Source organism: Bombus huntii, chromosome 1 (assembly GCF_024542735.1).
Source record: "Bombus huntii isolate Logan2020A chromosome 1, iyBomHunt1.1, whole genome shotgun sequence".
In the NCBI taxonomy this organism is placed as follows: Eukaryota; Metazoa; Arthropoda; class Insecta; order Hymenoptera; family Apidae; genus Bombus; species Bombus huntii.
The window spans coordinates 9,189,683-9,217,670 of NC_066238.1; the positions used below are offsets into that span (position 1 = coordinate 9,189,683).

Below are 27,988 nucleotides of genomic sequence, written 5' to 3' on the forward strand. Positions count from 1 at the left end.
TTATGATATACAATGTAAATATAAATGAACTATCATATATTCAAGAGATATTTATATTTTTAACTACCATTATAATTTCGTATTATTCACTACTGCAAAAAATGAAAGAAGTTGAAAATTTAAATATTTAAGACAACATTTTTAAAAAGTTATTATATGAGTAAGACTAAATTTTATTCTATTTGACTTAGTTCAGATTTATTGAAAATTGGAATTTCTACTTTTTTATTACTTTTATCACCTTCCTCGGATATGTTTTTATGAAAGCATTTCCAAAAAATATTATTGACTTTTTAAAATATTTTCTACAGTATATTATAAATAATTACTTTAAACTATTGGGGTATTTCAATATATATTTGGATTAAATTCCAATAGTAAAATAATATCAAATTTGATGAGATATATTTAGTATAACTATTGATTTATCTATATCTACCAAGACGTAACTGGATAAAACGATACAATCTGATAATGTAATAAATGGATCTAATACACACACATATGTATGTATGTATAAAAGCACGATACGATATATTCTTGTATATACGTACATGTGTATGTATATATGAAAAAAATAAGATAGATAGTTTGAAATAACTAAGCAGTGCTGTTACAGATATCATTCGTTGCGGTTCTCAGTTTTACTTTTATCGCATAATTTACCAAAAAATATCGCGTAGTACAATTAGAAAATTACGATTACGTGGATGTATAAACCAAATTGTTCGCAAAAATGCATTCTAAAACATTTCGTAATAAAACATTTGAACATTTCTTCAGTAGATTTTTCAGGTAATTACATTTTATATATATGAATTAAGTGATGATAATGTGCATTGTTTATGTTTATTATATTTATTTGATTATTAATGTATAATATAAAATAATTATATTATACTATAATATTATAATAATTAATATATCTTGAATTTAATGTCATTCTTGTATATTAAATATCAATTCTATTAAATATTTCACTATATTTGAGCATGTAATAATTTTGGAAAGTATTTAAGGTATCTATTTTTTCTCATCTGATAGTGAAATGCATAAATATAATTAATTAATAATGTGAAAGAGATAAATAGGTCATTCACGCAGAACATATGTATATGTATATAAATAACTGATTTATAGTTTCGTTCACAATCGTCTTTTATTTCAATAATTTTTATTAATTATCTATAATGGGAACTATAATAATGTTATTACCATCAGGTATATTAATAGTTATTTTTCTAAATTTTAATATTAATAATTAAAATTAAAAAATATATGATTATGTAATAAATGCATAAATTCAGTTTTCAAAAAATATTCAAATTACAATTTTTCTCGTTACTATCTTAGGATCATGGAATATAAAAAATATTCGAAGATATCGCTTTAGTATCTTTTATAATTACGTATGAAGTAATTGAGCATGTAACACTATTTTTTTCGTTAAAAGGATATTTGATTGTCCTTTTATTTCTGCTAAATCAATCAATGATATCTTTCCCAAAATTTTCTTTATTATTCAGTCTTAACAATTAAACTTATTTTTTTAATTATAAGAATGTAATAAGCATCCCATAATATCTTCTATGTATTAAATACAAGATTATGTAGCAATCCACTTGCATCTTTGATTGGGGGATGGTAAAGGTTCGGTTAACTTCGGATTCATAGCCGAACTCATCCGAAATCTATATGTCGTTGGCTACCTTCACCATGGGTGTTTTCACCTCTCCGTCGGTTTCTCATGAAAAGTTTGTTCGCTTGTCGCGTTTGTTCTCGAGATAAATAATCTTAGATGTGTCTTAAAGTACTACACGAAGTACGTTCATTTCATAATTGTATTTTTTTACGATAAATTTGATGTGTGTTTTATTCTTCGCTGTTTTCGGTATCGCACATGTGAAAATTAGGATTTTGACGGATCTGATTTAATGCAATGGCGACGTTACTTTCCATTATGTTGTCCACGTTTCTTCTAACCATTGGTTATCGCCATGCTTCTGAAAATTCTTGCAACTATGCAATGCCAGTGCTAAAAAATCAACGATAGGAAAAGAATGATCTTCTTCCGGTGTAAGAGAATTTTCATTGTTCCTGGATATTGTAATGAACCGGTGGAACAAGTTCAAATCGAGCGGGCTCTGTTATCCGTATAGAAATCTTTTCTCCTTTGATTTTCGTTGAATTTCATCAAAATTTTTATATATTTTTTTCAAATAGTATTACTGACTACTAGTTGTTATCAAAAGAGAAATGTTAGGAGTATGAATTTGGGAAATCGAAAATTGGATGTATCTGTTAGTCTTTATACCCTTAAATCATATACCTTTTTTAATTCTATATTCATCAGATTTTTTAAAATGATGTTTTTACATTATTTATTTTTTTTCGGAACAACGAAATATTTTTATATATTTGCGTAAATAAAGAGCAAAACTGATGTAAGTGTAATGAAATGCTTATATTAATATTTTTCATATTATCTTGGTTCAAGTTTCTGAATTAATTTGTTTGTTATTTTCTATTTGGTAAAATACACAAAATACCATATTCTAATATTATAAAACGAGAAAATTTATAGCACGCTTTATTATTTTTTAATATTTTGTTGCTTTTATTACTTTTTTATTTAAAAAGATCATTTCAATAAAATGATTTTGACAATGAATAAACATTCGGCGGAAACATATTATTGGCATTAATAAAATTAAAACATTCATATTTATTTGTTAGAAATGGCATTAAAGAATAATAATAATAAATAGCAAAGAAATTGGTGATTTGCATCCTAACCTAAATCGCAAAAGTGCCATATTATGACGTCAAGCTTGGATCAGCGCGAACTCGACGAAAATGCGTATACTAATAGAGCATATCTCTGGTTTGTGTTACGGTTATATAGTGACGCGATGAAGTGTCATCGTTATCAGTGACTATTCGAATAAACATTCGTATTTATTATATGTAGCCTTTATTAAAACCTTTAAATAATTACAAGTGTTCAATGTTTATCACAATAGATATCGACGAAAGAATTGCAAGTTTCTTGAGAAGAAGAAGAGAAGCTTCGAGAAAAAAGTTGCCGATTTTACAAATTATGTCTGATTTTGAAAACTCATATGCATTTTTCCGTGTTTCTTAGTGGGCTTTATCCAAACGTTTTAAAAACCAAAGTGTATTTTAGTGTTTACTTTGCACATTTGCATCACGAAATGTGTATTATGAAAATTTTATATTCACATAATCATAGCTCAATATTCATGCAAAAGGATCAAACATAAGAACATTGCAAGAACATTTGCAAAAAAAATTTTTATATTTCATGACTCAGTGGCAGTGAATTCAAATAGTGGACAAGTTGAAACTACATACAAAAAATGGGTAATTGTTTCAGCAGTCCAACAGATACAGAAAAAGAAAAGCCTGATAGAATAGGCAACCCTAATATAGAGGCAGTTGCATCTCAAGCTAGTCCAGTGCCAACACCACCTCCAGATCCTATTAGGCCTATGCCACAAATCCCAGATGCGGACGTGCCAACTGCAAAAATTTTTGTTGCACTTTATGATTATGATGCACGTACAGATGAAGATTTAAGCTTCAGAAAAGGTGAACATTTAGAAATCTTAAATGATACTCAAGGAGATTGGTGGTTAGCTAGAAGTAAAAGAACTCGACAAGAAGGATATATTCCCAGCAATTATGTTGCAAAGTTAAAATCTATAGAAGCAGAACCGTAAGTTATATTTTTACCGACATCTACATTAATTTTTTTCTAAATATTTTTTGTTTGATATATGTACATACTAAAAAATTTACGTGTACAGTAAAAATATTTGTTTTGTGTAATTCTATAATAATAACTTAAAAAAATATATATTTTTATTGCAATAAATATAGATTAATAGCTATATCTTGATGAATGATGATATAGGATTAACATGCTTGTATTTGGAATGCATATCACATGAAACTTTACAGTTATGCATTCATTTAAAAAATATTTCAAATTTATTATATATAAGAAATATATACATGGAATATACTGCAGACATGATAATGATTGAAAACATGTACTAAACCTTAGTTTGTTGACTTTCCTTTATTATATTTTCACCTAATAAATTTCTCTCTATATAGTCAACTAGTCAATGCGACCTTGCTTTCACTAACAGTACATGTATTGCCTCTTAGGTTTTATTAATATGGGTGGACAGTTCTGATTATCAATCAGTTTAAATAAGCAGTATTTCCCTTCTTTTTATTTCTATATGAATGTAAAAATATTAAAGAAAAAAATAGTTTTATCCTTTTTTTTATATTGACCAATCAAATATTAAATTATTATTTTTGTATATGTTAAAATATTTCTTATTTTATTTAATATTTTAATTATTTTTACTTTTTGTAGATGGTACTTCAGAAAAATTAAACGAATTGAGGCAGAGAAGAAGTTATTGCTTCCTGAAAATGATCATGGTGCATTCTTAATTAGAGATTCTGAAAGTCGACACAATGATTATTCTCTTTCGGGTAAGTTAATACATATTTGAATACGTATCAAAAATATAAAATTTAATCACTACAGTGAAGCACATGCTCACAATAAATATTTACTATATTTTCAATATATTGCAGATGTACTTTTAAGAATAATAATATGATAAAAATTTTTTGTAGTACGCGATGGTGATACAGTTAAACACTACCGCATTAGACAACTGGATGAAGGTGGTTTCTTCATTGCTAGAAGAACTACATTCAGGAACCTTCAAGATCTTGTCGAACATTATAGTAAAGATGCTGATGGGCTGTGTGTAAATCTCTGCAAGCCCTGTGTACAGGTAAGATGAAATTCTTAGTTAAATCAATATTTCTTGCAATCTTATGTCACATAAATGGAGTTTAGACAGCTTGCTGCATGTATAAAATTGGTTTTTAATGATATACCACCATTTTACTAAAGAATATAATGTATTGCTTAATTATTAAATTTTTTTCAATATTTATCAAGGGATTTCTTCAGTGATTCAACAAAAATTTGTTTTAAAGTTTCTGTTCTAATATTTATTAACTTTGCAGAAATCCCTTGATGTTAAATATAATCCATATATAATATGAGACTTAAAGTAAAAACACAAATGCATGATTTTTGACCTTTATTGTACACGAATCTACAATGTGATTAAGTTTGTACAGAGAATAAATAAAATGGTATAAATAAATTAGATTCAATCATTTTAACAACTATTTAAATTACATTTACATATTATATTTATTACATATTAATAGCACTGTCTAAACTCCAGTTAGACTTTGCTCTATAAAATTATATATTTAGTAGCTATAATAATAATTGCATATATATTTTTTAATAAATGTTATTGGAAAAACATTCGAAAATAATATATTGCACAAAAATCACAGTTCAAGATACAGAATGAAGTTTTATATATACTTTACTAAATTCTTATTTTATATTTCTTATTTACAACATTGTTAGGAAATGTATTTAAATATATTAATAAAAAGGAGCACTAATTTGAATGTTAATCAAGATGTAATAAGGAATTTTTGTATTTATAAGTATGTGTAAAACAATTGTTTTCTTTAACTTTTAATTAATCTTTAAGGAGAACATACATTGTTACTTTTAATGGAAAATCATATATATATATACATTCGTATATTGTATCATATATATTTCCGCTATTTATTTAAAAAAAAGTTATGGTTTGAAAACAGCTCTTAGTTTGATAAATAATCTTGCAAAGTTTGATCTCTGAATAGACTATGTTTGTTTCTCTGTTATTGCTTACCTTACCTCCCGCTGGATTTTCTTGGTAAATTGAATGTCCCAATATGACATAACATGTTAATTTTCTTTGTAACATAAATGCTTTCCACTATATCTTTGGCCTGTACATACAGCACAAGCCCGTCCTATATGGAATCATGTTTCAAAGACATTAGATCATTCTTCATCTAGAAAATTCACTTTCTTTCATAATCTGGCATAACATTGCTAAATTCTATAGCTCTTTCTTAGAAACAATAGGATTGAAAGCACACATTAAAAAATAAGATAAATTTGCGTCTATGTGTCTGTATGTGCTACTTTGATGTATTGTTAATTATGACAATATTCAACACAAATTTTTTTATGCAATCTACAACAGATGATCATATTCTAGTATCAATATTTGTGTGCTTAAATCTATCCAATATACAGGATATCTCAAATAAATTCTTAACTTTCCTACTAAATTATCCACATCATTTAGTATTGATTATAAAAATGAAGAAAGACTGTTATTATGCTGTATTATATTATACTGTATTATATTAAATAATATTATATAAATAATATATTAAAGGAAAAATAAGTAATATATTTTTTACTGGTGTTCGAGATATCCTGTATGTGGAATTTAAATTCATAGATCAGTTTTTAAAATTTAAGTTTTAAAATTCTCTTTTGTGTTTATATACACATCAAAGAATTTTAAAACAGATTTCCTTCCTATCTAATGAACCTTATATATTTTCTGAACAATTTTTAATGAAATGAAGCAAGAAAAGTTCATAAAATAATTAAAAAGACGCTTTTGTCTTATTAAATTATATGGTTTAATGCTCTCAGTGATTGAAATTATCTTCTATATTTTTTTATACTTTCTTTTAACTCAACTTTGAGGCATTGAGGGCATTTTGTGTTAAAACAGTTCAAATATGGTGCTATATTCTTGTTGATAATGTACATACTTTACAATAAATGAACTATAGTGTATACATTTATGTCTTGGACCGTGCATAAGTGTTCAATTACTAAGTTCCTGAAATTATATTTGACGACTTTATATTCTTATCTATAAAAATAAGTATTAATGACTTTTGAGAAACATTATATGTCAAGAATAAAGATTCATCTACAACAAAACATTATTTTAAAATTATATTTCACATACCTTAGCTATACTATATTTATTGAGATCTAAAATAATCTTCTTTATAAAATCACTCAAATGTCAAAAGGCATGAAATTAAATAATTTGAAATTTGCTTTTAATCACTTGCATCTTGCATAATAGCCACTATTTCTTTTATTTTTTATGGTATTACCATTAGATTAGATATTTTAATTTAAGCAACACTTGTTATTTGTTACATCTTATAATAAAATCATTAAAAACTTAATAAGCAGTTATGCAGCCTAAGCAACATCCTTAAAGGGCTTCTATTTAGGTTTGTATTAATAGAAAGTAAGAACAATTCTCCGAATTTCTTCAAGGAATTTTAGAACTTCAGTTAATATATGATTTAAGTTTCTCTATCTTATCTATTAGTGTACAACTTGCAAAGGAATATTTGCTATTAATGCCATAGAAATATATTCATTTAAAACAACTAAAAAGTTTAACAGTCATTGACTGGCATATACTTAATTTTGTTGATAGGTTGAGAAACCTGTAACTGAGGGTCTTAGTCATCGTACAAGAGATCAATGGGAGATTGACCGTTCATCTCTCAAATTTGTGAGAAAATTAGGCCAGGGTCAATTTGGAGAAGTGTGGGAAGGATCTTGGAATAATACAACTGCAGTAGCAATAAAGACACTAAAACCAGGAACTATGGATCCTAAAGATTTCCTAGCAGAAGCACAAATTATGAAGAAACTTCGTCATGCAAAGTTAATTCAATTATATGCTGTTTGTACTTTGGAGGAACCTATTTACATCATCACAGAATTAATGAGGAATGGTAGTTTGTTAGAATATTTGCAAGGTAACAAAATTGTACTTTTTAATTATTTCAATTTGTAATCTATTCAATATTTATTTATATGTTTGTTCATTTTTACACATGTTATAACTTTTCCAACAGGGAAAGGAAAAACATTAAATTTACAACGATTAATTGATATGGCTGCACAAATTGCAGCAGGTATGGCGTATCTTGAGTCACAAAATTATATCCATCGAGATTTAGCTGCTCGAAATGTATTAGTAGCAGAATTAAATGTTGTGAAGATTGCAGACTTTGGTTTAGCTAGACTTATTAAAGAAGATGAGTATGAAGCCCGAATAGGTGCACGCTTCCCCATTAAATGGACTGCACCTGAGGCTGCAAATTATAGCAAATTCAGTATTAAATCTGATGTGTGGTCATTTGGTATTCTTCTGACTGAATTGGTTACTTATGGTAGAATACCATATCCTGGTAAATATATCTTCAAATTTAAATTTTGTAGTGATTTTTAGTAATAAAGATTTAAAAAAAGAGTATCTAATTATTTTTAATTTTATAGGTATGACAAATGCTGAAGTTCTTCATCAAGTAGAACATGGATACAGAATGCCATGTCCACCTGGTTGTCCAACTGCATTGTATGATATCATGTTAGAGTGTTGGAACAAAGATCCAATGAAGAGGCCAACTTTCGAAACATTACAATGGAAACTGGAAGATTTCTTCACCATGGAAGGTTCTGAGTATAAGGAAGCATCTGCATATTAAAATATTAAAACAGTTTATAGTTCTTATAACATATTTCGTTATGATTTCTATCAGCAAGATATAATAGATATTCTGTATGAACGATAAATGCAGATTATTATAATTAACAGTTAAATTCAGAATACGGATGTTTGTGATATTTGAGAGAGTATACTTTATACTGAAGAATAGTCTTCTTTCTATAAACTATAAATACGGTTTATTTTTTTAGCAATATGATCACGCCAATTGCTTTTGTTATATATTCTGGCTGCCATAAAATTATAGAACAATTTTGTCAATTCATGAATGATTACACACGAACGAACATTGAATCGTTAATTAGTGGCTTTTAAAAGCAATGACATAGTTTAGATTTTATTTTGGAAAATTATATTCTGAACGTGTAAACGTCGGTATTAATAGCATCTGTTGAACAGTATTTATGGGAGTTAACAATTTTTAATTAAAAATTTGTTGTTTATTAACCTTGACGAGATAATACGATTGTCAGATGTATTACAAATTTGATGTAACAAAATATTTAGATACTGCACAGCCAATTTAAGCCAATGTTTTTGGAAGATTGTTTACATTACAATTTCAAGCATCTATTATGTAGCAGTAAGAAGGATTATTGTCTGTCTTGATTTATCATTCCTTCTTATTTATTTATATATATACTCACATACTTTTATTATTATTATAATTGTTAATTTATTATTAAGAATTCGCAAGTATGACGCATTTTGTGTTCAAAATTTATCAGATATAATCTGTTGAAAACTCATAAGTGGCCTGTTAAGCCAACATACATGTAAGATAAATTTTATGAATATTTATTATTACTTTTCACTGTTTTCTTTTCTCTTTTTTTTTTGCATATGTTAACTCTCAGTTATTCTTGAAAAAACACATATTAACTAAAAGCAATGTATTTAATCTAAAAATTATTCCTAACTGTTCATAAAAAATATAATACGTGTGTAAGATAACATAAGAAAGTATACAAGGGTATTAACATTACTAGAGAAGCATGTAAACTATTATATTTGAATTTTTTATTTAATAGTATAAAATAGGTTATAATCTTAGAATTTCAAATTAGTATTCGTTGCTATTAATTATTCAGTTGATTATTTGTTCGTATTACTTCAGTTTATTATCGCTATTTCTAACTTCCAAACTCAAATTTTTCATTTTTACATATTTGTACACTATAACTTATGTTTTTAATTTCTTAGGTTGATAGATGTCATCTTTTATCAATACTTCTGAAAATTATAATCTCTAAATGAAGCAATACAATTTTTGGGAATATATTAGAACTGTTTGTTTCATTTTGGCTTTATTAAGAGTCTTTAGAGTAAATAGAGTAAACATATTATACATGTCTTAGATTATCTATATTTGCATTTGATGCCGTATTTATTAATATTTACTTTCTTTTTGGAAAAATTTCCATTATTTCTATATAATGTATACTTCTCAAAATTGTATGAAAACAAGTTTATTTCGTTTATAAAAAGACATTAAGATGTTAGATATGTGTGAACACACAGAATTTGTAATATGTTTCATTTTATGCCTTTTATATAGATGGATATACAAAATAATGATCAAAAATAAACAAAATTTGTCTAGTCAGAGACCACTATTCTATTGTGAACATTTATGGTGTTAAATACGTTTACACCATTCTTTTCATGAACATAAGACATACTGCCAAATAAATATAAAGAAACAGCTATCATGCTATTAATATAAAACGAAAAAGGAAATGAAACTGTATAATGACACAATATTATACTAAGAATTAAAGTAAAAACAGAACATTACTTAAACTTAAGTAAAAAAATGTTTAATTATGTTTCTGTGGTCATCTGATAATTAATTTAAAGCATTTTTGTGTACTATTATTTTAAGAAATTATATTGCTGGTATTAAATAGTATTAAAACTGATGATAGTAAGAATTTAAAAAATCATTTATGTAGGATATCAGGCACTTTGTACAAAAGTAAATTTTTATATAAGCATATATATTTATATTTTGTACAGTTTTATTTGAATATAATGAAATGCTTTTTATATATATATGAAAATTTCATTAAAGCGTAAAATGTCTGCATGATTTTTATACAGTAAGCTCAATAATTTTTTCACTGATCTTTTAATTAAAGGAGCGAAGAATACAGTGGTATATAAGTATTAATTGTGTGAAATATAATGATGCATATAATTTTTAAAAATAAACATAACACCTATGACATCGTTAACGAAATAGTATTATCGTTAATAAAATTGTTCATATATAATTGTATTATGTCATAATTATTATATTATATACGACTTTATAATTTTGTATGTATGCATAGATATATACAGTATACATAAATATTATATAATTGCGTATAGTACATACATATTCATATCGTGCGCGTGCGTGTGTGTTTGTGTGTACATACATGTATGTATATATATAAATGTGTATATATGTATACATATAGTACATACATCGCATGTTAAAAAATATTACAAAAGCAATTTTAACTTGTTTCATAATTTCTTTTGTTCCTTACCACCTTTTCCTACTTCTCGAGCATCTGTAATATACATAGATATGTCTCTTTCTATAAACTAATTTACTTTTTAATCATATGTTATTAATTAAATTGTCTCAAATATACTATTTCAGTGTTATGAGTTATTTCGAATGCTATCTAAATACATATATGTATTACTTGATAATAATACTCTACTGTAGATGATTTGTTGTAAATATTTCATATAAAATATATTTACTATATATACATTAAAATTGAATTAAAATTAGTTGTAACTTGATCTGTGGTTGTATAATAACTTTAAAAATAAATCATTTACATTTTACTTAATTTATGTAGCATAAAACTTAGATTTCAATGCATTACAACTTATTAACTTTATCAAACACACATAATTTCATTTTATTTCAGTTTTTACTTTCTTTCAGTAGTTGGCAATTGATCTTGATACAAAATAGAAATATTACTAGGGAAAGTTACTAACCGGTAAGTCTCAGCAGGTGTCTTGTACAGGTGTTCAGTCGGCTAGTGGCGCGTATTCGCGTGTCCGGTATATACGCTATTCTCTCGGCACGATAAAGTATTTTACCGATGTTGAATAAATATATAAAAAAAAGTGCGTGAAATTTTTATTTCAAATCCATAAAAATGTCTCGATCATGGTGTGAAGTGATAGATTCGAAATATCGTGAAAGGTGATTATTGCTAAGAGTAAAATTTTCACACGAAAGATTGGCGGCCGACATCGCGGGTTATATTGCAGTTGGATATTATGCTAATCACATTACGGTCAGAATGCGGGAGGAAGAACTTGAGATATCACTCAAGGTAATCAAAAATTTAATTTTATTTTCCTTTTTTATACTTTTCTACCGATAATACATATTATCATTTTATACTTTCCAAAAACATAATTTTAATTGGCGCGCTTTTAAATGTGTTAGAACACATTAATATATTCTCTATACAGAAAAAGCAGATTACTTGTTTACACCAAGCGTAACCACTTTTATTTATATCTATATTTTTTATACCAATATTTAAAATGACAGCAAGGTAATTATATTTAAAAGTCTCGAATGCCAATTAGTATTTAAGCGATATTGTTTCATTGAAGTTTATATTGAATTTGAAATCAACTTTTCGAAATGCGTATGCGCAGTGACAAATCTGCAGTATCATGTGAACATATATATATATACATATATATATACATATATATATATATGTATATACATAATACACACACAAGTGAACCGGCTTAATATACTATAGGTTAGGAATGATCTTTCCGTTTCAACTATTTTTTCAAACAAAAGAGAATGGATAAGAGAAACAATTATAAATGTCGAGATAGAGAAATAATATAATTATTGTATATGATATGTTTTTTCAAAAGCGTAAGCATTTTCACCTATAATTTTTTTAAAGTTTGTGGTACTTCAAGATTAAGATTATTTTTAAATAAGTTTAATAATCTAAATTAAATAAGATCCCTATAATATATATATATATAATATATATTATATATATATACATATATATTAATGTATATGTGAATAAGACAGAATAAAAAATATTCTTATTTTCTTAAAATATTCTTGTCTCATAGCAATTGCGAAAAAAATATGTACATATGTGATATATGCAAAAATTTATACATCATTTGTGGTCTTGCTTCAACGAATACGGTTTATCTTTCGATTGTTATAACGGTACATACTGACATTTTCATAGGCATATGCTTCTATATAAGACCATGTATTACTTTTACTATTCTTATTGTCTGTACTTACTTGGAACAACCAGTGCGTGCATGCGTGCGTCATTACATCTTATTTCGCCGTATAGAAATATGTAACAAAACTAATCCCTTTCTGAATAGAGCGTTCCCGCGTCTTTCGGATTATTTTTCATTAACACTGCCTTTAGAGTTAACTACATATAATGATTGCATTTCGTTTATTAAATAATTCCTACTTGAAATTAATCGTTTAGAAATGTTTTCAAACATTATATTACAGATTATAATTCAGTGCCATTCATAACCGGTTGTTTTCATTAGTATTTACTAATGATAAGATTGACGTGAATATGAATGTTAATGTTTCTTCTATGGTTATTACAAGTAATCATTTCGTAAGCATACATAGATATGTATTCACTTAGTTTTCCGCTTCCGTTAAGTATTCAACCGTAGTATTCATTTGCTTGGAATGCGACGCTTTATAGTGATATTTCTTATTTAAGTAGAAGAGAAATTTTAACGGTGATTTGATCATTTGAAAATCTATCTTAATGTTCGACTAACTTGTTCTAGTCTTTTAATGGAATGCTCAAAGCAGTTATAAAATGAATAATTTTTGCATTAGAAAAATTGTTCATACTTCGAAAAGGATTAACGATTATATGATTAAGCAATTTATCTGCTGTCTACCTTTATATATCTCCTTTTACGACTAATGATAATTTAATATTTCTAATTCAATTTTTATATTACACACTTTGCTGATAATACTTAAGTTTACTTTAACATTTCTTTAATTTCGAAAGATAAAACTATAAAATTAGAAAGTGAGGATTAGGTTCCTCGAGAAATTCGCAGGATTAATATACACGGCTTTAATTAGCATACTGTTTGATTCTAACGTTACTTAAATGAGATAATATACTAAATCAGTCGGATTATTTATAAAGAATACCAAAAAACAGGGAGAAAATCGATGCACATCTCGATTAATAATCGCGAATTCTATTTATTTACACAACGTTAATATGAAAAACAGTATTCTCCATCGGAATATTTTCTGTGAAAGCTCATAGTTCACGAGTTTATAAAAAGTTCTAAAAATATTTACATAATGTAATACATTACGGTATTCTTCTTTCGATCTAGTACAATATAAAATCCAGTCGTATAGTTTATAGCCCGATAATATCGATGAATTGATTACATGTAAAATTTATTAATTTATAATTAATTTTATTTTTTTAATTTAATACATATTTTATAATTTTCAATGTATGTGTATGTTTCATTTTTACGCGATACTTGTAATAGGTAAGAAATATATTTTGTAAATATCTAGTATTATTTCTTGAAGGGTAAAGTGATACGTTATTAATTATGTCGTATGGACGATCATTTCATTTTCTATTTTTCTTCGCAGGAATCTGTTTTGCTGGGCTTACATATTATATTTCTTAAATTACTTGAGTTACGAATATATAATAATTCAAATACAGAAGTTAATTGTTAATAGACTGAGATAAGTTATAATGTTTCGTTAAAAAACGAACGACCTTGGAATGTCCTTTGGTAGCCCCTCGCCATGTTGTTTTCTTCGTAATATTCTAATGACCATTCGTAGATTAACGTGAGATATCTAGATGTCTACAAGGTGTTTGAAAAATCAGATATTTAACATTATCAATATAAATTACGTTATTTGTTTTCAATGTTTAGGTTCTATAAATATTTCTGAAGTACCCCAAATTATTTGATAAATAATCTTAATGTTGTTGTCAATATTTTAAATATATTTTTTATATTTGATAATTGACTTTCAGTGACTAGTACCTAATTTTAGGGGTACCCTGTACGTTTATTAGGATATATCGGACTCCTCATACATATACATAAGTTTCAACAGAAGCTCGATCTCGAAGACCGGTTCACGTGGACTCGGGCCCTTATCGATTTAACCTACTTCTTCCTTTGGACGAACCGTTATCTCGATTTTGGCAGAATTATTTAAGGTACGATGTCCCAGTGGACACGGTTCGGGACATTTCTCGGGATTTTAAATATATTTCAACACGCTATAAAATATATTAGATCTAAGCAAGATGAATCGTTATGTTCGAAATATTTATGTTTCATCGGTTCTATAAAATTGCTGAGAAGAATACGTCGGAATTTACATTTTAAATGTTATTTTGCTCATTAAAATCATTCATACAGACATTGCGAAAACATACAAAGCTGTCTGATTTAGCGACGACTGTGGTACCTTGCATCATCGACGAAAAATGATGGCACACCTTTGATATCGGTGAGAATGCACTTCATAATTAAGCACTTCCTCTTTTTCTTTACTTCAAATTATGTAGCGTAGTAACTGTACATGAAAAACTGTTAATCAACCTGAAATTATAAAAGTATTCACATGCAACTTAACTAGATTTCCTTCCTTGTTATTTCATGCTTTTATATTTCCGGACTCGAAGGCCAAACGATCCTTGCCCTATCGATCATTCCATTGTACATTATACTCGCGTTAATAGGTGAACAAGTCTTTGCCCCTATGGTTCCAATACTTCAAAACGCGTCCACAAAAGCGGTATCAATCATGAAAATAAATTGCAGCTATATGATGCAGTGTCGATTCTTACGAGTATTACCGTCATTTATCATAACTATTCGATTGGTTTTCGGTATTAATAGTTAAATGCCAGTCTATGTTTAAAGTGATCGACCACATCGCTGTGAAAAGCGAAACAGTTGTACGTATGTGCTGTGTAATGGACTAGAATATTCGACGATATCGCGAATATAAGCTGTACACGCTCAGATTGAAAAGCAACACCTCTTTATGACGCTCTTATCGATTGCTTCTTCCATGTTCAAACGTTCTTATTTCTGCGATCGAATATGTTTGGTCATTATTGATCGACGAAATGCAATTTCGAAGCAAGTGAATCATTCTCGTACCGTTCTGAATAAGAATTGTCACAGGTGTGTTAGGTATGCGTTAGTCGCAATATACATATTTCAATTATTAGGATCGTTGCTAATGTGTTAATTGCACCAACTAGTATCGTTGTGTTTATACGTACATAAATTCTATTATTCTAATTATATTAAATATTTCTAAGAATTAAAAAATAAATTTTAAAATGTTGCATCTTACTCTGCAAAATGAAACCGACACGGTTTGATATTCGCGTTATCGAATAAAGAGGCGACCGATTTTATTCAATCGCCTCATAATTTGCTGGCAAGAAAGTTGCGCGAGAAATTAGCTACAGGATCTATGCTGTTTTTTGCTCGTCTCGACCTACAGGTTTTAGAAAGTCTACCTTCCAGATAATCCTACATGTATGTACGTACGCTATCTCTGGACAATTTGAAATTGTCCCTAATGACAGATAATATCGATGCAACGTTCGCAACGAAACAATTCGACGAAGTCGGTGATACGAGTTTCCATTGATCAGATCATCGAGTGCATATAGAAATCTTTATTTACAGGTGGTGATAGTCGGTAATGGTGCTGTGGGGAAATCGTCGATGATCCAAAGGTTTTGCAAGGGCACTTACACGAGAGACTATAAGAAGACCATCGGTGTCGATTTTCTGGAACGGGAGATAGAGTAAGTAAAGGTGAAAAAATGGAGATTAAAGGAAAAGGATAAAAGTAGTTCGTAGTAAAACGTTCTTTATTATTATTTTCCCCGATGAGACTTTAATACTACAAACGAAATAACGATCGATGACGATGCCATTTAATACCTTAAAAGTAGCCTACGATGTACAAAAAGTCTTTTTTCTTACCATAATCGGATTATCACGAAATCTTTATTGGTCAACCGAGAAAAATCCGTTTGAATAAGCTTCGATCTGGTTGATTACGATGGAGCGGAGCTGTTCGACTGATAAAAAAAGGATCGTTTCACCCAATCTTGCTAGCCTCGACGAGAAAATTCATCGTGTTATTTCTCTACACTTCGATGGGGTCCTTTTGCGCATAAAACATTGTTGGTACGTGAAGCGCATAATGAAACCCTCTCGAAGTCCCTTCGATCAACCGAGAAACTCGATTTCATTTATTTGCTCGTGCAGCTTATCGAAGACCTTGAAGCGATTGTTGTTTCAGAAAACGTGTACCTGCGAGTATAATCGAAATAATTACACTACATAGGAACACGCGATATCGGGGCGAAAAATCATAAAGAGGGTTCCGATTGTGGTTTCTAAGGCGGCAGAATTTCGTGTTGCCGTCAAGATTGGAAAAGAATATCTCACGAACGGTGGGAATATTAATATCCGGGAGGGGAGGTAAAAATTTGTTTTCATACTGCTAAAAATATAGGAAGATGAGGAAGAAGTTGTAAGCCGTCGGTCGATAATTAAAGACTATGTTAAAAAAGGATGTATAATAGACTGTATTCTGACCCGAACAGATACATTCTCCAAGTTAATTACGTTCTACGGGAGAACGTTCTACTCTTATTGTTAGTCATCGTTTCATTATTTTCTGGAAGGCCGACCAAACAATATCCAATTGCTCTTTAAATTCGATTTCGATTTTAAAACACAGTATCAAATTAAATCTTCGTTATTAAATCTGTTTAATAACGTTCATAGTATGCGTTCGTTAGTCCATTCGATTGCTAATTAAAAAGAAACTGGCTGTTGCTTTCACGTATCTTCTTTATAGTACTTTATACGACGTTTTTTCTTCTTGTACGATTACATAATACAAAAATGTACGCTCTACACTCTTTAACTCGTTTCCTTAAAATGATTTGATTACGAATCGTCGGTCTATAGTCTGTAGATTCATCGATAGGATGAATATACATATCTGGATGAAATCTTCGTAAATTTTTGCACGCTTAAGCAACGAAACAGCGTTCGTTGCCTTTTAAGCGCCAAATATTTCGCGTACGGTTATACAGATGTTCGTCAAGACGTTTTTCTAGAAGCAAGTGTGCGTTTCTAGGTCCCTGAGAAATGCGCGTGTTATACGTCTCGACACGAGCTATCGTGGGATACTTCCTGATGCACATTTGCCCCGCGATAATCGTAGTCGCCTTTTTAAGAAGGGAAGTCCTTTTTACGCCTCCTTTCTTCCAACGCGTTGCAACAAAACAAAAGACGTAGCCTGTAAAAAATCGGTAAATTGCCTAAGAGACCAGCTACAACGAAGCGTAGCACGATTTAATAAGCGAACATTTTATAGTCGGCAGGCTTGAACGAATAGTAATTTTAAATCATTGATCTTGGCTCAAGTCAATGAAGACACCGATAACTGTACACCTTTCGAGTAATGAATGGAGACTTCGTTAAATCGAATAACGGAATGTTCTACGATGCTCGATCTCGTGCAAATTTATGGATTTGTTTGGAAGAAACGCGGTCGAGTTTTCTCTTTTCCCTTTTCACGCGCCTTAAGTAGATCGAGGAATTTAAGACAAATCGGTGTTTTACGGCATTTCGTTGTAAATATCAACGTGACTCAAGAAAGCTTTCCATCGATACGTCTTAACAGTCTCTTTTTTTTTTTAAGAAAAAGGAGAAAAGGAGCATTGCAGGTTCATGCATATGCATCGGTGTTTTAAGTACAATGTCCCGCTACCGGTGACCTTCGTCACGACAGCCTTTCATCCGACTTTATTTAATTTGCACGTGCGTATATCTACATACGTTGGTCGAGAAATATTTTACGGCCGAAAGTTCCGTGCACGTCCTCGATCGCGTGATTTTACAGTATTTTGCGCCGGACCTGTCGAGTTGGTAATATCACAAAAGAAGAAAATCCACGTCCTTTTGTCGTTTTCTTATTACTTGTGTAAACCAGACCTTATCTGAAAAGTTTAATCTAACGTTTTTTTTTTTTTTTTTAAATACATTTTTATCTAATATGGTAACTTATTACCGATAGGAATAAAGTTTTTACTATGCCGAAACGAAACCAAACGAAACCAGTCGAGCATCTAATTATCCGAGATATCTTAATCGTTGTCAACGATATTGGACAAAACTAGGTAGCACAAGAATCGAAATACATTCCAGGACAGCGATGGTCGGCGATCGAATCGAACCTAGCCAACAGAAACTCACCAGTAAGCTACGATACGACAAGAACGTTATCTGAAAAGCCATAACGCGTATAAATCATTCCATCGTTCGTATTGATTTACGAAGCAAAATTACATCCACTACATTTGCTAAAGATCGAACGTGTCGTAAATCATTTTACTCGTTTCCTGTTCACGAAATGGCGAGAAAATAGAGAACTAGAACGTCCTCTGAACAGCGGGAAGCCCAGAGTGAAACAATTGAATGAATTTTTCACTAGGCACTCATTTACTCTACTTTCTTAAGTAAACCATTATTTTGTAAAAGCATTCCAAGTTTTCTAAGAAGTTTGCCTTATTGTTGCACAGGGTGGATGGCGAGGACGTAAGACTGATGCTGTGGGATACTGCCGGTCAGGAGGAATTCGACGCAATCACTGCGGCTTATTATCGCGGCGCCCATGCCTGCGTCCTCGCTTATTCAGCCACGGACAGAGATTCCTTCGACGCCATTCCTTCGTGGAAATTGAAGGTACGACTCTTGTGCACACGAGCACGTTTCCGTAGGTAGTCACGACGGATGGTGGAATGTGAAAGTGAAGGTGCCATTAATGCAGGGGGCTGATTTTAAGTCGCTCTACGGCTGAATGTTTCCATAGATAGCGGCACATCGATCTTAGATAGTTTTGCCAAGATGCATTTCATAGAATCATGCTCGCTCTAAGGGAATCCGTTATACGGTCATATATAAGTATTGACCGATGTTTGAGTCCTCTTATTAGCGTAAAAGATAATAATCTAATGTTATTTTTTCATTGAAATCGTTATAGTGTCAACTTTAGTTATTCTACTAAGCTGTATGTAAATATTGTCCAAATAATTTTCTAAAACGTAATATTATCTCAATGAAATTAGAAACCGTATGATCTTGAATGATTTAGAAAATTTCTAGTTCTCTTTAATATTTTATCTGATGCAATTTGTAATGAGTATGCAGAATCTTCGAAACAAGTTAAGCGAACGGAGAAAAACTGAATCTCTCATCGATACACTTTTTGACTTCCCTCCATGTAAAACGAGTTTAAGTAAAGAATGCATGCGATTCTTGTGATACGTACCGGAGATAATACCTTAAAGGTATTCACTTAAAGAATCGTAGTTTTATACAGTGTTCCTCAATGGTCCTTTTTTCGCACACAGTCAACGGAACAATATGGTATTTCAATAACACGTATAATTGGAAGTTAATCAGTGTTATAGAACTGTATAAAGAATAGCGACGAAGATCTTTAATTATTTCGACGAAGACTGCTACAAAATATTACAGCAGAGTAATATAAGTTTATATACAAGATTAATAATGATGATATAAACATGTTCATCAGTAAGCCATGGCTAATATTGACAAAAAGCATGTTAGTGGCAAACGACTCCGAACATCGTTCGAGATCATCGGATACGCTCTCGAATTCCTTTCGTAGAAACTTGTACGTTCGCTTTTTTCTTTCGTTGCGGAGAAACACAGTCGAGAAAGGTGTAACTGAGTCTCGAACAGATACAAATCGGCGCGAATAGTTATCACTGTGAATCATATTTTGTTTCGATAAAGCACTTCTACCGTATTTTATATCTATTTTCTTGCTAAGTTAGCAAATTAAACGAAGCTGTTCGTACGAGGTTTAAATGGGGACTCGATTAGAATTTGTTTAAAGCCCGACTTCTAACTTATAAAATCATTTCCTGATTATTCGAAATTTTCACAAACAGTAGCTACTCTGTTAGCGTTAATTAGAAAAAAAAGGCTTTGAATTGTAGTTCACAGACTGATAAAAGCGGTGATCTATTTTGCTTTGCAGGTGGAGAACGAGTGCGGCGAAATTCCCACGGTTCTTGTACAAAACAAAATGGACCTCGTTGATCAGTGCGTCATTGATCCGTAAGCGTAACGCCTAGTTTGCTTAATTAGCGGCGCAATTTCGAGTAATCTCGAGCATAGCATTGTTTCAGGGACGAAGCTGAGAGACTTGGTCGTGCCCTCGGCTGTAAGCTTTTAAGAACATCCGTGAAAGAGGACGTCGGAGTCATGAGCGTCTTCCGGCACTTGGCATCAAGATGTCTCCATGAGATGCGTCGCTGTGACGACGATTATCAGGACGACCTGAGATTATACTCGGCCGGACCTAGATCTCCTTCCGTAATAAGTGAGTTAATTCTTTTGCCTCTGTTTTCTCTTCGCCGACAGAGTGAATTATCTCATAATAGGAATTATCAAGTATCGTTAATATTATACAACCATTGATAAATGGAAAATATATTTATGTTTCATTTGAAGGAATCTAGTAGATACTGTAGAGTAAGATTACGCATCCGTAATACTTCAAAAACACAGATGATAGAGTTAACGGCTCCGTTTATATAAGTTTCTCATTATAAAATCTACAACTGTTCTTAATCGTTCTTAACTTTAATATATCTACTTTTACCCCGAATTCTGTAAATTAAAGTTAGAAAGTGTTTCAAATCGATCTCATAACTTCATGTATACCAAAGATTCGTTCGTTTCAGGCGCAAAGAACGTGGAAAATTGGTAATGAATGGTATCATTGATCGCGGCTCCTATCAGCTATTAAACGCACAAATTTGTACGAAAGAGAACAATGGAGTATCGTCGATTCACACGTGGCCGATTTGATATAGACGCTGTCCAGTTGTTTTAGCCGGTAATAGCTGTGTGAAAAGAACAGTGCGCTTTCTTGGAAACTCCTCGAGAAGATGCATAATGTATTAACTGTACCGGATACGCACGCTTGTATTTACGGGTCGAGTTGATTCTGCCTCTTTAAGTATATCGTCATCACGTTCGTGGCTCGTGAGGAGACAGATGTATCAAGCCAGATTCGAAATAGATTTTTGCCATTCTTTTGCCTCGTCTTTTCTCCTTATTATTTTCTTGGCTCGAAGCATTCGAAATATTTCGAAGTATTAAGACGAAGGATAGATTGAATGTTTGTACAGATTTAGTAGATGGCCTACTGTGATCTGTATATGGTCAACAGATTTTACTATATATGCATATGTATGTATATCAGTCGAAATTTTTCAAGGACGCATGTAATAACGTCTTTCGGTAAAGTACAATACAGATTAATAAGCTCGATGTAGCTTTCTTGATAACTAAATGAAATCGAGATGATCATCTAAATAAAAAATATAATATCAAGTTTTTTAATTAATTAAAATTTCTTTTTGTTCTGAAAGAAAAGACAAAAAGGAGAGATCATATTCAACGTGTAATGTTTTATCGTGATTATTTGAAGTAATATAATCAGGAAGAGTTTTGTTACATATGGATACTATGAAAAATAAATATTCATTGATGCTGACTTATTGTTAGTGTCGAGAACTTTAAGCGAGTTCCTGTAGAATGTAAATACATCTTCAGATCGCGTGACTGTAAGCATCGATCTTGATTCTTGAATAACACGCAAGTGTACGTACATAATGTACTTATACGTACACATAGGCCCGCATATTTTTCACGTGCTGTTAGACATTGTTTAAACTTTTTCTCCTCTCGTATCGATAGCTTTAGGGGAACTTTTTGAAATGAATTAACTTTAATGAAATAGAGATTGAAATGATTGAAATTTAAGAAAGAATTATATATGTTCAAATTAGAGGCGAAACTCTTGTGTGACGATTTAATTGTATGTGCAATATAAGAAAGTATAACAATTAGAATGATCTAGTTTCACATGGGACGAAAGAAACAATCACACTTCGGCCACGAAAATGTTTAGAGCATAATTTTCAAACTGTTTCGCGAGTATACACGGTAAAAGTGTGGGAACGGAGCGTGAATCTCACTTACAGCACCGAATCGGTCTTTAATCTTTCCTAATAATTATTTTACGCGAATGAGTTTTCTTTGAGCGTAATCACTGAACAGAAATGAAAGAAAACAATACGATATTAATTAGTTTATTTGTTAACATAAATTGTACAAGTAACTGTTTACAGCATATAGATTATTTACAGAATATATTAATTAAAGTTTATAAAATTAACACGCACGTTACATGTATTTAATATAACATGTTAACGTGTAAAATTACGAAACGGAGTGTAAGAAATTGTACTATAAATGCAATTATTATTAGCTACTTCTAAGTTACAAATTTCACAATTTATGAAAATATATGTATGTATTTGTTATAGGTGCATTTAGTCCGAATGGGTCCACGTGTGGTCGGAGTACAGGGAATGGTACCATAGTTTTGCGACCAGGAACCAAGGCAAAGAATCATAAGAAAAAAAATTTTGTAAAAAACGCTTGTAGGCTACTTTAGTCTTTGCGTGGATAAATACGCGATAAATTGTAACGAATACTTCAACCATGTACAGACTGATATATTCATATTTATGAAGATATAAATAGCTTTTGTACGATTGTTTCGATGCCTATAAAATTGGTTTTAGGATTGTTATGAAATACGCACAGTATTTTACGCAGAGTATCAAAGATATAACGAGAAAAATTGAATGCGATTAATTTTGAACAGTATTGCGTGTATTAATTTGTGATACACATTTCCTTCGACAAACGATTATAGAAGAGCTGCCACTTCATAGTTCGCTTTAACTTATTTCAATTATGCATTATTATTACGCAGTGTTTGTTAATTATGAATGAAAAAAATATCAGTTTAACTAAATACTGCTTAGTTAGATACTTTTATTAAATAAAATGTGAAAAATATAGAAGGTATATAAAGTACGAGATAAAAAGAAGAGTATAATTTGTTTAAAGTAATAACCGAATGTAATTGAATAATTTTTTATACCGAAAGGACAATATATTTTTTTATACATTCACTTTTTATTATTGAATACTATCAATTTTTCTATTATCTTCGATACTATTACGATCATGTGTAAATACGTCAATTTTTAAGCACTTTATTGTTTTAAATGTTTCCTGTATTAAGTACTTTTTATATTTGTGTTAAGAACATGGAATATTTTTTATGTTTCTGTAAATATATTATTCGTATGAACGCTGGAGATGAACATAGTGTTTTTTATATGAGTCATATAGTAAATTACTAAACTATAAGTCTATAATTAAAAGAATTAAATCACTCCACACAAATTCTTAGAAAATATTAGTGACATTAATTTATATGTAAACAAATAATGTTAACCAAATATTTTAGTTTATAAGGAAGAAAATATTATGTTGATAAACAATACCTTTTTGTGAATTATAATTATTAAATATCATAAAAATAATTTTTAAGGAATCTATTTTAATTAATACCCTAAAAAAATTGTGATAAATTTAAAAAGGAAAATAAATATCAGAAAGCGTACAAAAAGTGTACTATTTAAATTTTAATCTATTTTGCTCTATTTAAATTATATGTATTATACTATTGTAAGTAATTTCATTGTGTAAAAAAATAGATATTAGCAAAAATTGAATTCCTATCCGAATGTTTTTATTATAAACTGTACAATGCTTCAGAATTTCAAGTTCATATTAAAACTAAAATGCACTAGATTTAAAGCATAATTTAATTAAACCTATAAAAAAAAAAAGTAAATAATAAACATACGCGATTAAAATAGCCTGGCAGTATGCTAGCATATTATAAATATTAGTGATATTTTTAATGGTAAGATAATTACGTAAATAATATAAAATAAAAAAATAATTAATTCTCAGCTAAATTGAACAACTTTTAAAAATACCAAACTGTATATAAATTTCTTATTTATATCATAACGAATATAATATGAAAGAAATTGCATAAATTTTGTAGTAAATGCGATAATTCTGTCTACAATAGTAAAATTAAAATATTTAAAATACGAAAATTTAAACTCACATTTCTAATATAATTAAAATTTATATGTAATTTTTACTAATATTTCATAGTTTTTTTTATAGTAGGAAGCACTATTATTTTTAAGTGGTCAATATAATAAGTTATTGTAGGATAGGCATATTATAATGACTAAAAGCAATCACATATATACATATAATATCCACACAAAGATTAAATCGCACAAAATTTTAATAATGTGTATATATATACATTCTGTTCTGTCGCATATACAAGGTGTACAAAAACGTAAGAAGTAAGTAAAGTAAAAAAAAAGGTAAGTAAATAAACTTGAGCCTAAAAATAGTTAGTTTTTGAATTACTAAATGTTTTTGTCAATAACATATTTATTCTGCAGCATATATTTAATATGATTCCCGTTCATTATTCATTTTAACACATATTTTGGTTCTTTGATAGAATCGATAGTTTCGTTCTTTTGATAGAATCACGCACACAATGAAAGATGCCCTTCCCTTATTTCTTGGCAGCAGTTATCGATTTGTTATATCAATTCATTTAACAAAGCAACTGGTTTACTATACACTATACTTTCATACACTAAACATCTCGTAACTCGGAAACTAATGATTTTTAGATAGATGTTTATTAAGATTCTTTTTCTTATTTTAATGAATACTATATGCCCTAAAGTTTTCCCCAACTTCTTTGTACACCCTGTACATAACAAAATGTTTTTAATTTTAATGACTTCTTGTTTTTATTTATCCACAATCAAAATATCAAGCTTTGCATATACTTATATTATTCGTTTTACTTCTTTTCAAATATAGATTCTAGTGAAGTTATTACGCTCAACATATTATGCTTCAATATCATATACAGGGGGCCCCGCGTAACGCTACTCATTATTTTTTTGCCATTTGCGGCCATGTAACAAAAACTGTTTTGAACCGTTCTTTAACCCATTTGCATCCAAGCGCGCTGCGACTGTCTTCTATCACCAAGCGCGGATTATTACGCGCGTTGCGACTTCTTTTTATTTCAGTCGCTAAGTATTCTTCAGATGTGAGAGATCACGTTTGTCCCGTTTGTCAGCATCTCGCCTATATCAGTTTATTGTATTGGCCATTTTTAAGAATTCCACGAGAAATAATATGATTTAATTTCTTATTTCTTATTTTTTTTAAAATAAATAATTTTTTCTTTTTTCCTCTGTTATAAGGAATGTAAGATGCGATGTTTGCGAAGTAACATTGTCTACCAATCGTTTTGAACAGTAAATTTTCGATAAACTCCATGAAGAATTTGGATGTCATTTACTGCACCTACAACCGACCTACAGCACACTTTATCACTTATTCAAATAGCATAATGACTTCTGCAATATGACATTTTGCTCTTTTGTAGAAAGTTATTATTTTGTTATTAGAGTGGCTGGATGTACAACTCTACATGATGTAGTAATTCCTTCCTTATGAAATGTAAATAATTCTGAAATGTATCAGCAAGTGAAATATTACTTCCACTATAAAATTTCTTATAAAATCCTCTACAATTTCATGGAAGAAGCAACATATAATTCTATTTGTGTTAACTAAGGTGACACTAGTTTCGTTATGAAAACGAAGTATTTTCGGGATTCTTTCTATCATTTGTAGTACGCTCGACACCATCAAAGTATGGTTCAAAACATTTTTTGTTACATGGCTGCAAATGGCAAAGAAATAGCGAGTCGCGTTACACAGGACTCTCTGTATGTTATAATCATTTATTTCGAAAATAAACAATTTTAATTCTCAGAATCTTTTAAGTACGGAAATATGTATTATTTGTTATAGTAATTTTATAATAATTTCCTATCATAATTAACACGCATATACAAGTGTAATATGCATAAAAGCTTATTTGCCCAGATAGCAAGGCATAGAAATAGTACATGTAGAGAAAAAACTCACAATATATGATACTTTTTGTACATTTACCATAAACATTATTGAATTATCAAGCACCCTGCTATAATCAGTTTTTCTCAAATCTCTTTTCAGATAACTAGGTCGTATTAATTACTGATTTAAAGAGTTACTTATCTGACTTCTTTAAAAATCAGTTATTCCAAATAAAGCTTCACAGTAATTTAATTGTGTGCATTTTATCAATATAATCTAATAGTCCCTGCAGTCTCTTTTTTATTCGTTTCTGATCATCCATAGTACACCCAAGAATTGCTGTTTCAAAGGTTTTATCAGAATGGCCAACACTTTGTGAAGTACAAGCATTCATAAAAGATGCACAACGCTGCCGAGTTCCAGCTGGATCATCACGGAGGCCAACAACTAAACTATCTATCAAACCATTTACCTGAATGAACCAATTTGTATTATTAAGGATTTCATTTAAAAAAGTAGTAATAAATTAATATAAAATATATAATATGATGTATGAACCTGATGTAGTGCTTCTTCTTGAATTTGATCACGCTGAATTTTAACCAACACATCAACTGTTAAACATCGCATAGACAATCTTTCAGCATACCTCAGCACATCGTCCTTGTCAGCTATTTTCAAAAATAATATTTAATAATAATTATTGTGTATAATCCTTTGTAGGTTATGTTCAATAAAACAAAAGCAGTATCATATAAAACCATTGCTACCATACAAATACAATAAATACAGTTACGTAATATTATAGCGATATGAATTTTAGATAAAAATTTCGAAAATCTTTTTTAGATGTTTCTAGATACATAAAGTATTGACCTTGCATTTTCAAGATTAGTAAGACAAATACTTACTTTCATTTAATCCACTTAAAATTTCATTGTTTCTAAGTGTGTCTAAGGTAGTCAGGAGTGTATCTCTTTCTTCTTCGAGTCTCCAAGCATCTTTCCTCAGTTGTTCTACATGCACTTCGATCTGATCAAGAAGGCTGACTAACCTGTCTTTCGGCTTTGTTGAACCATCACAATCCACGCTTTCCATAATATGTGGTAATGGATTATCCATCCTTTTCTCAAAAATTTTCAAAATTGCTCTCTGACGGCTTGGTCTTCACGTAATAACAAAACTAGTAATTACATTTAAGCGCGAGGTACAACACAAACGTCCGGCTCGCGGACAAATTTACAGATGTGTTTGTATCGTGGTGCGAAAAGATGACTAACGGAACATGTACTTACTTACGAACACACACGAACATTTGACAACTAAATTATCAATCGAAAGGCGCTAAATATAAAAAGTACTTTTCTCGTGGTAGTTTA

At 29.8% G+C, this 27,988-nt stretch overlaps 3 protein-coding genes across 10 annotated transcripts; 2 read left to right on the forward strand and 1 right to left on the reverse strand.

Annotated features, from left to right (window-relative positions):
- The first annotated feature begins 183 nt into the window (after window positions 1–183).
- On the forward strand, window positions 184–11,051 carry LOC126867162 (tyrosine-protein kinase Src42A). Of its 8 annotated transcripts, none has more exons than XM_050621410.1 (7): window positions 184–795; window positions 3,401–3,739; window positions 4,415–4,536; window positions 4,684–4,847; window positions 7,467–7,788; window positions 7,888–8,223; window positions 8,312–11,051. In XM_050621410.1, exons 1-7 carry the CDS (start codon window positions 737–739, stop codon window positions 8,518–8,520), a joined length of 1,551 nt encoding a protein of 516 aa, XP_050477367.1. In that variant the 5' UTR covers window positions 184–736; the 3' UTR covers window positions 8,521–11,051. The 8 variants fall into 8 exon arrangements, with proteins under 8 accessions (XP_050477367.1, XP_050477357.1, XP_050477410.1 ...); XM_050621400.1 differs by having other exon boundaries at window positions 190–795; window positions 7,461–7,788; XM_050621453.1 differs by having other exon boundaries at window positions 194–795; window positions 3,024–3,739; window positions 7,461–7,788.
- A 509-nt stretch (window positions 11,052–11,560) lies between these two features.
- On the forward strand, window positions 11,561–25,314 carry LOC126867282 (ras-related protein Rab-23). Its single transcript, XM_050621567.1, has 6 exons — window positions 11,561–11,893; window positions 16,320–16,441; window positions 19,241–19,403; window positions 20,728–20,807; window positions 20,879–21,072; window positions 23,090–25,314. The coding sequence occupies exons 1-6, from the start codon at window positions 11,861–11,863 to the stop codon at window positions 23,218–23,220; spliced, it is 723 nt and encodes a 240-aa protein (XP_050477524.1). The 5' UTR covers window positions 11,561–11,860; the 3' UTR covers window positions 23,221–25,314.
- Window positions 24,934–27,900, reverse strand: LOC126867284 (BAG family molecular chaperone regulator 2). The gene is made up of 3 exons (XM_050621581.1): window positions 27,521–27,900; window positions 27,168–27,280; window positions 24,934–27,081 (listed from the first exon to the last, which is right to left on the reverse strand). The coding sequence occupies exons 1-3, from the start codon at window positions 27,729–27,731 to the stop codon at window positions 26,848–26,850; spliced, it is 558 nt and encodes a 185-aa protein (XP_050477538.1). The 5' UTR covers window positions 27,732–27,900; the 3' UTR covers window positions 24,934–26,847.
- Between the last annotated feature and the right edge of the window lie 88 nt (window positions 27,901–27,988).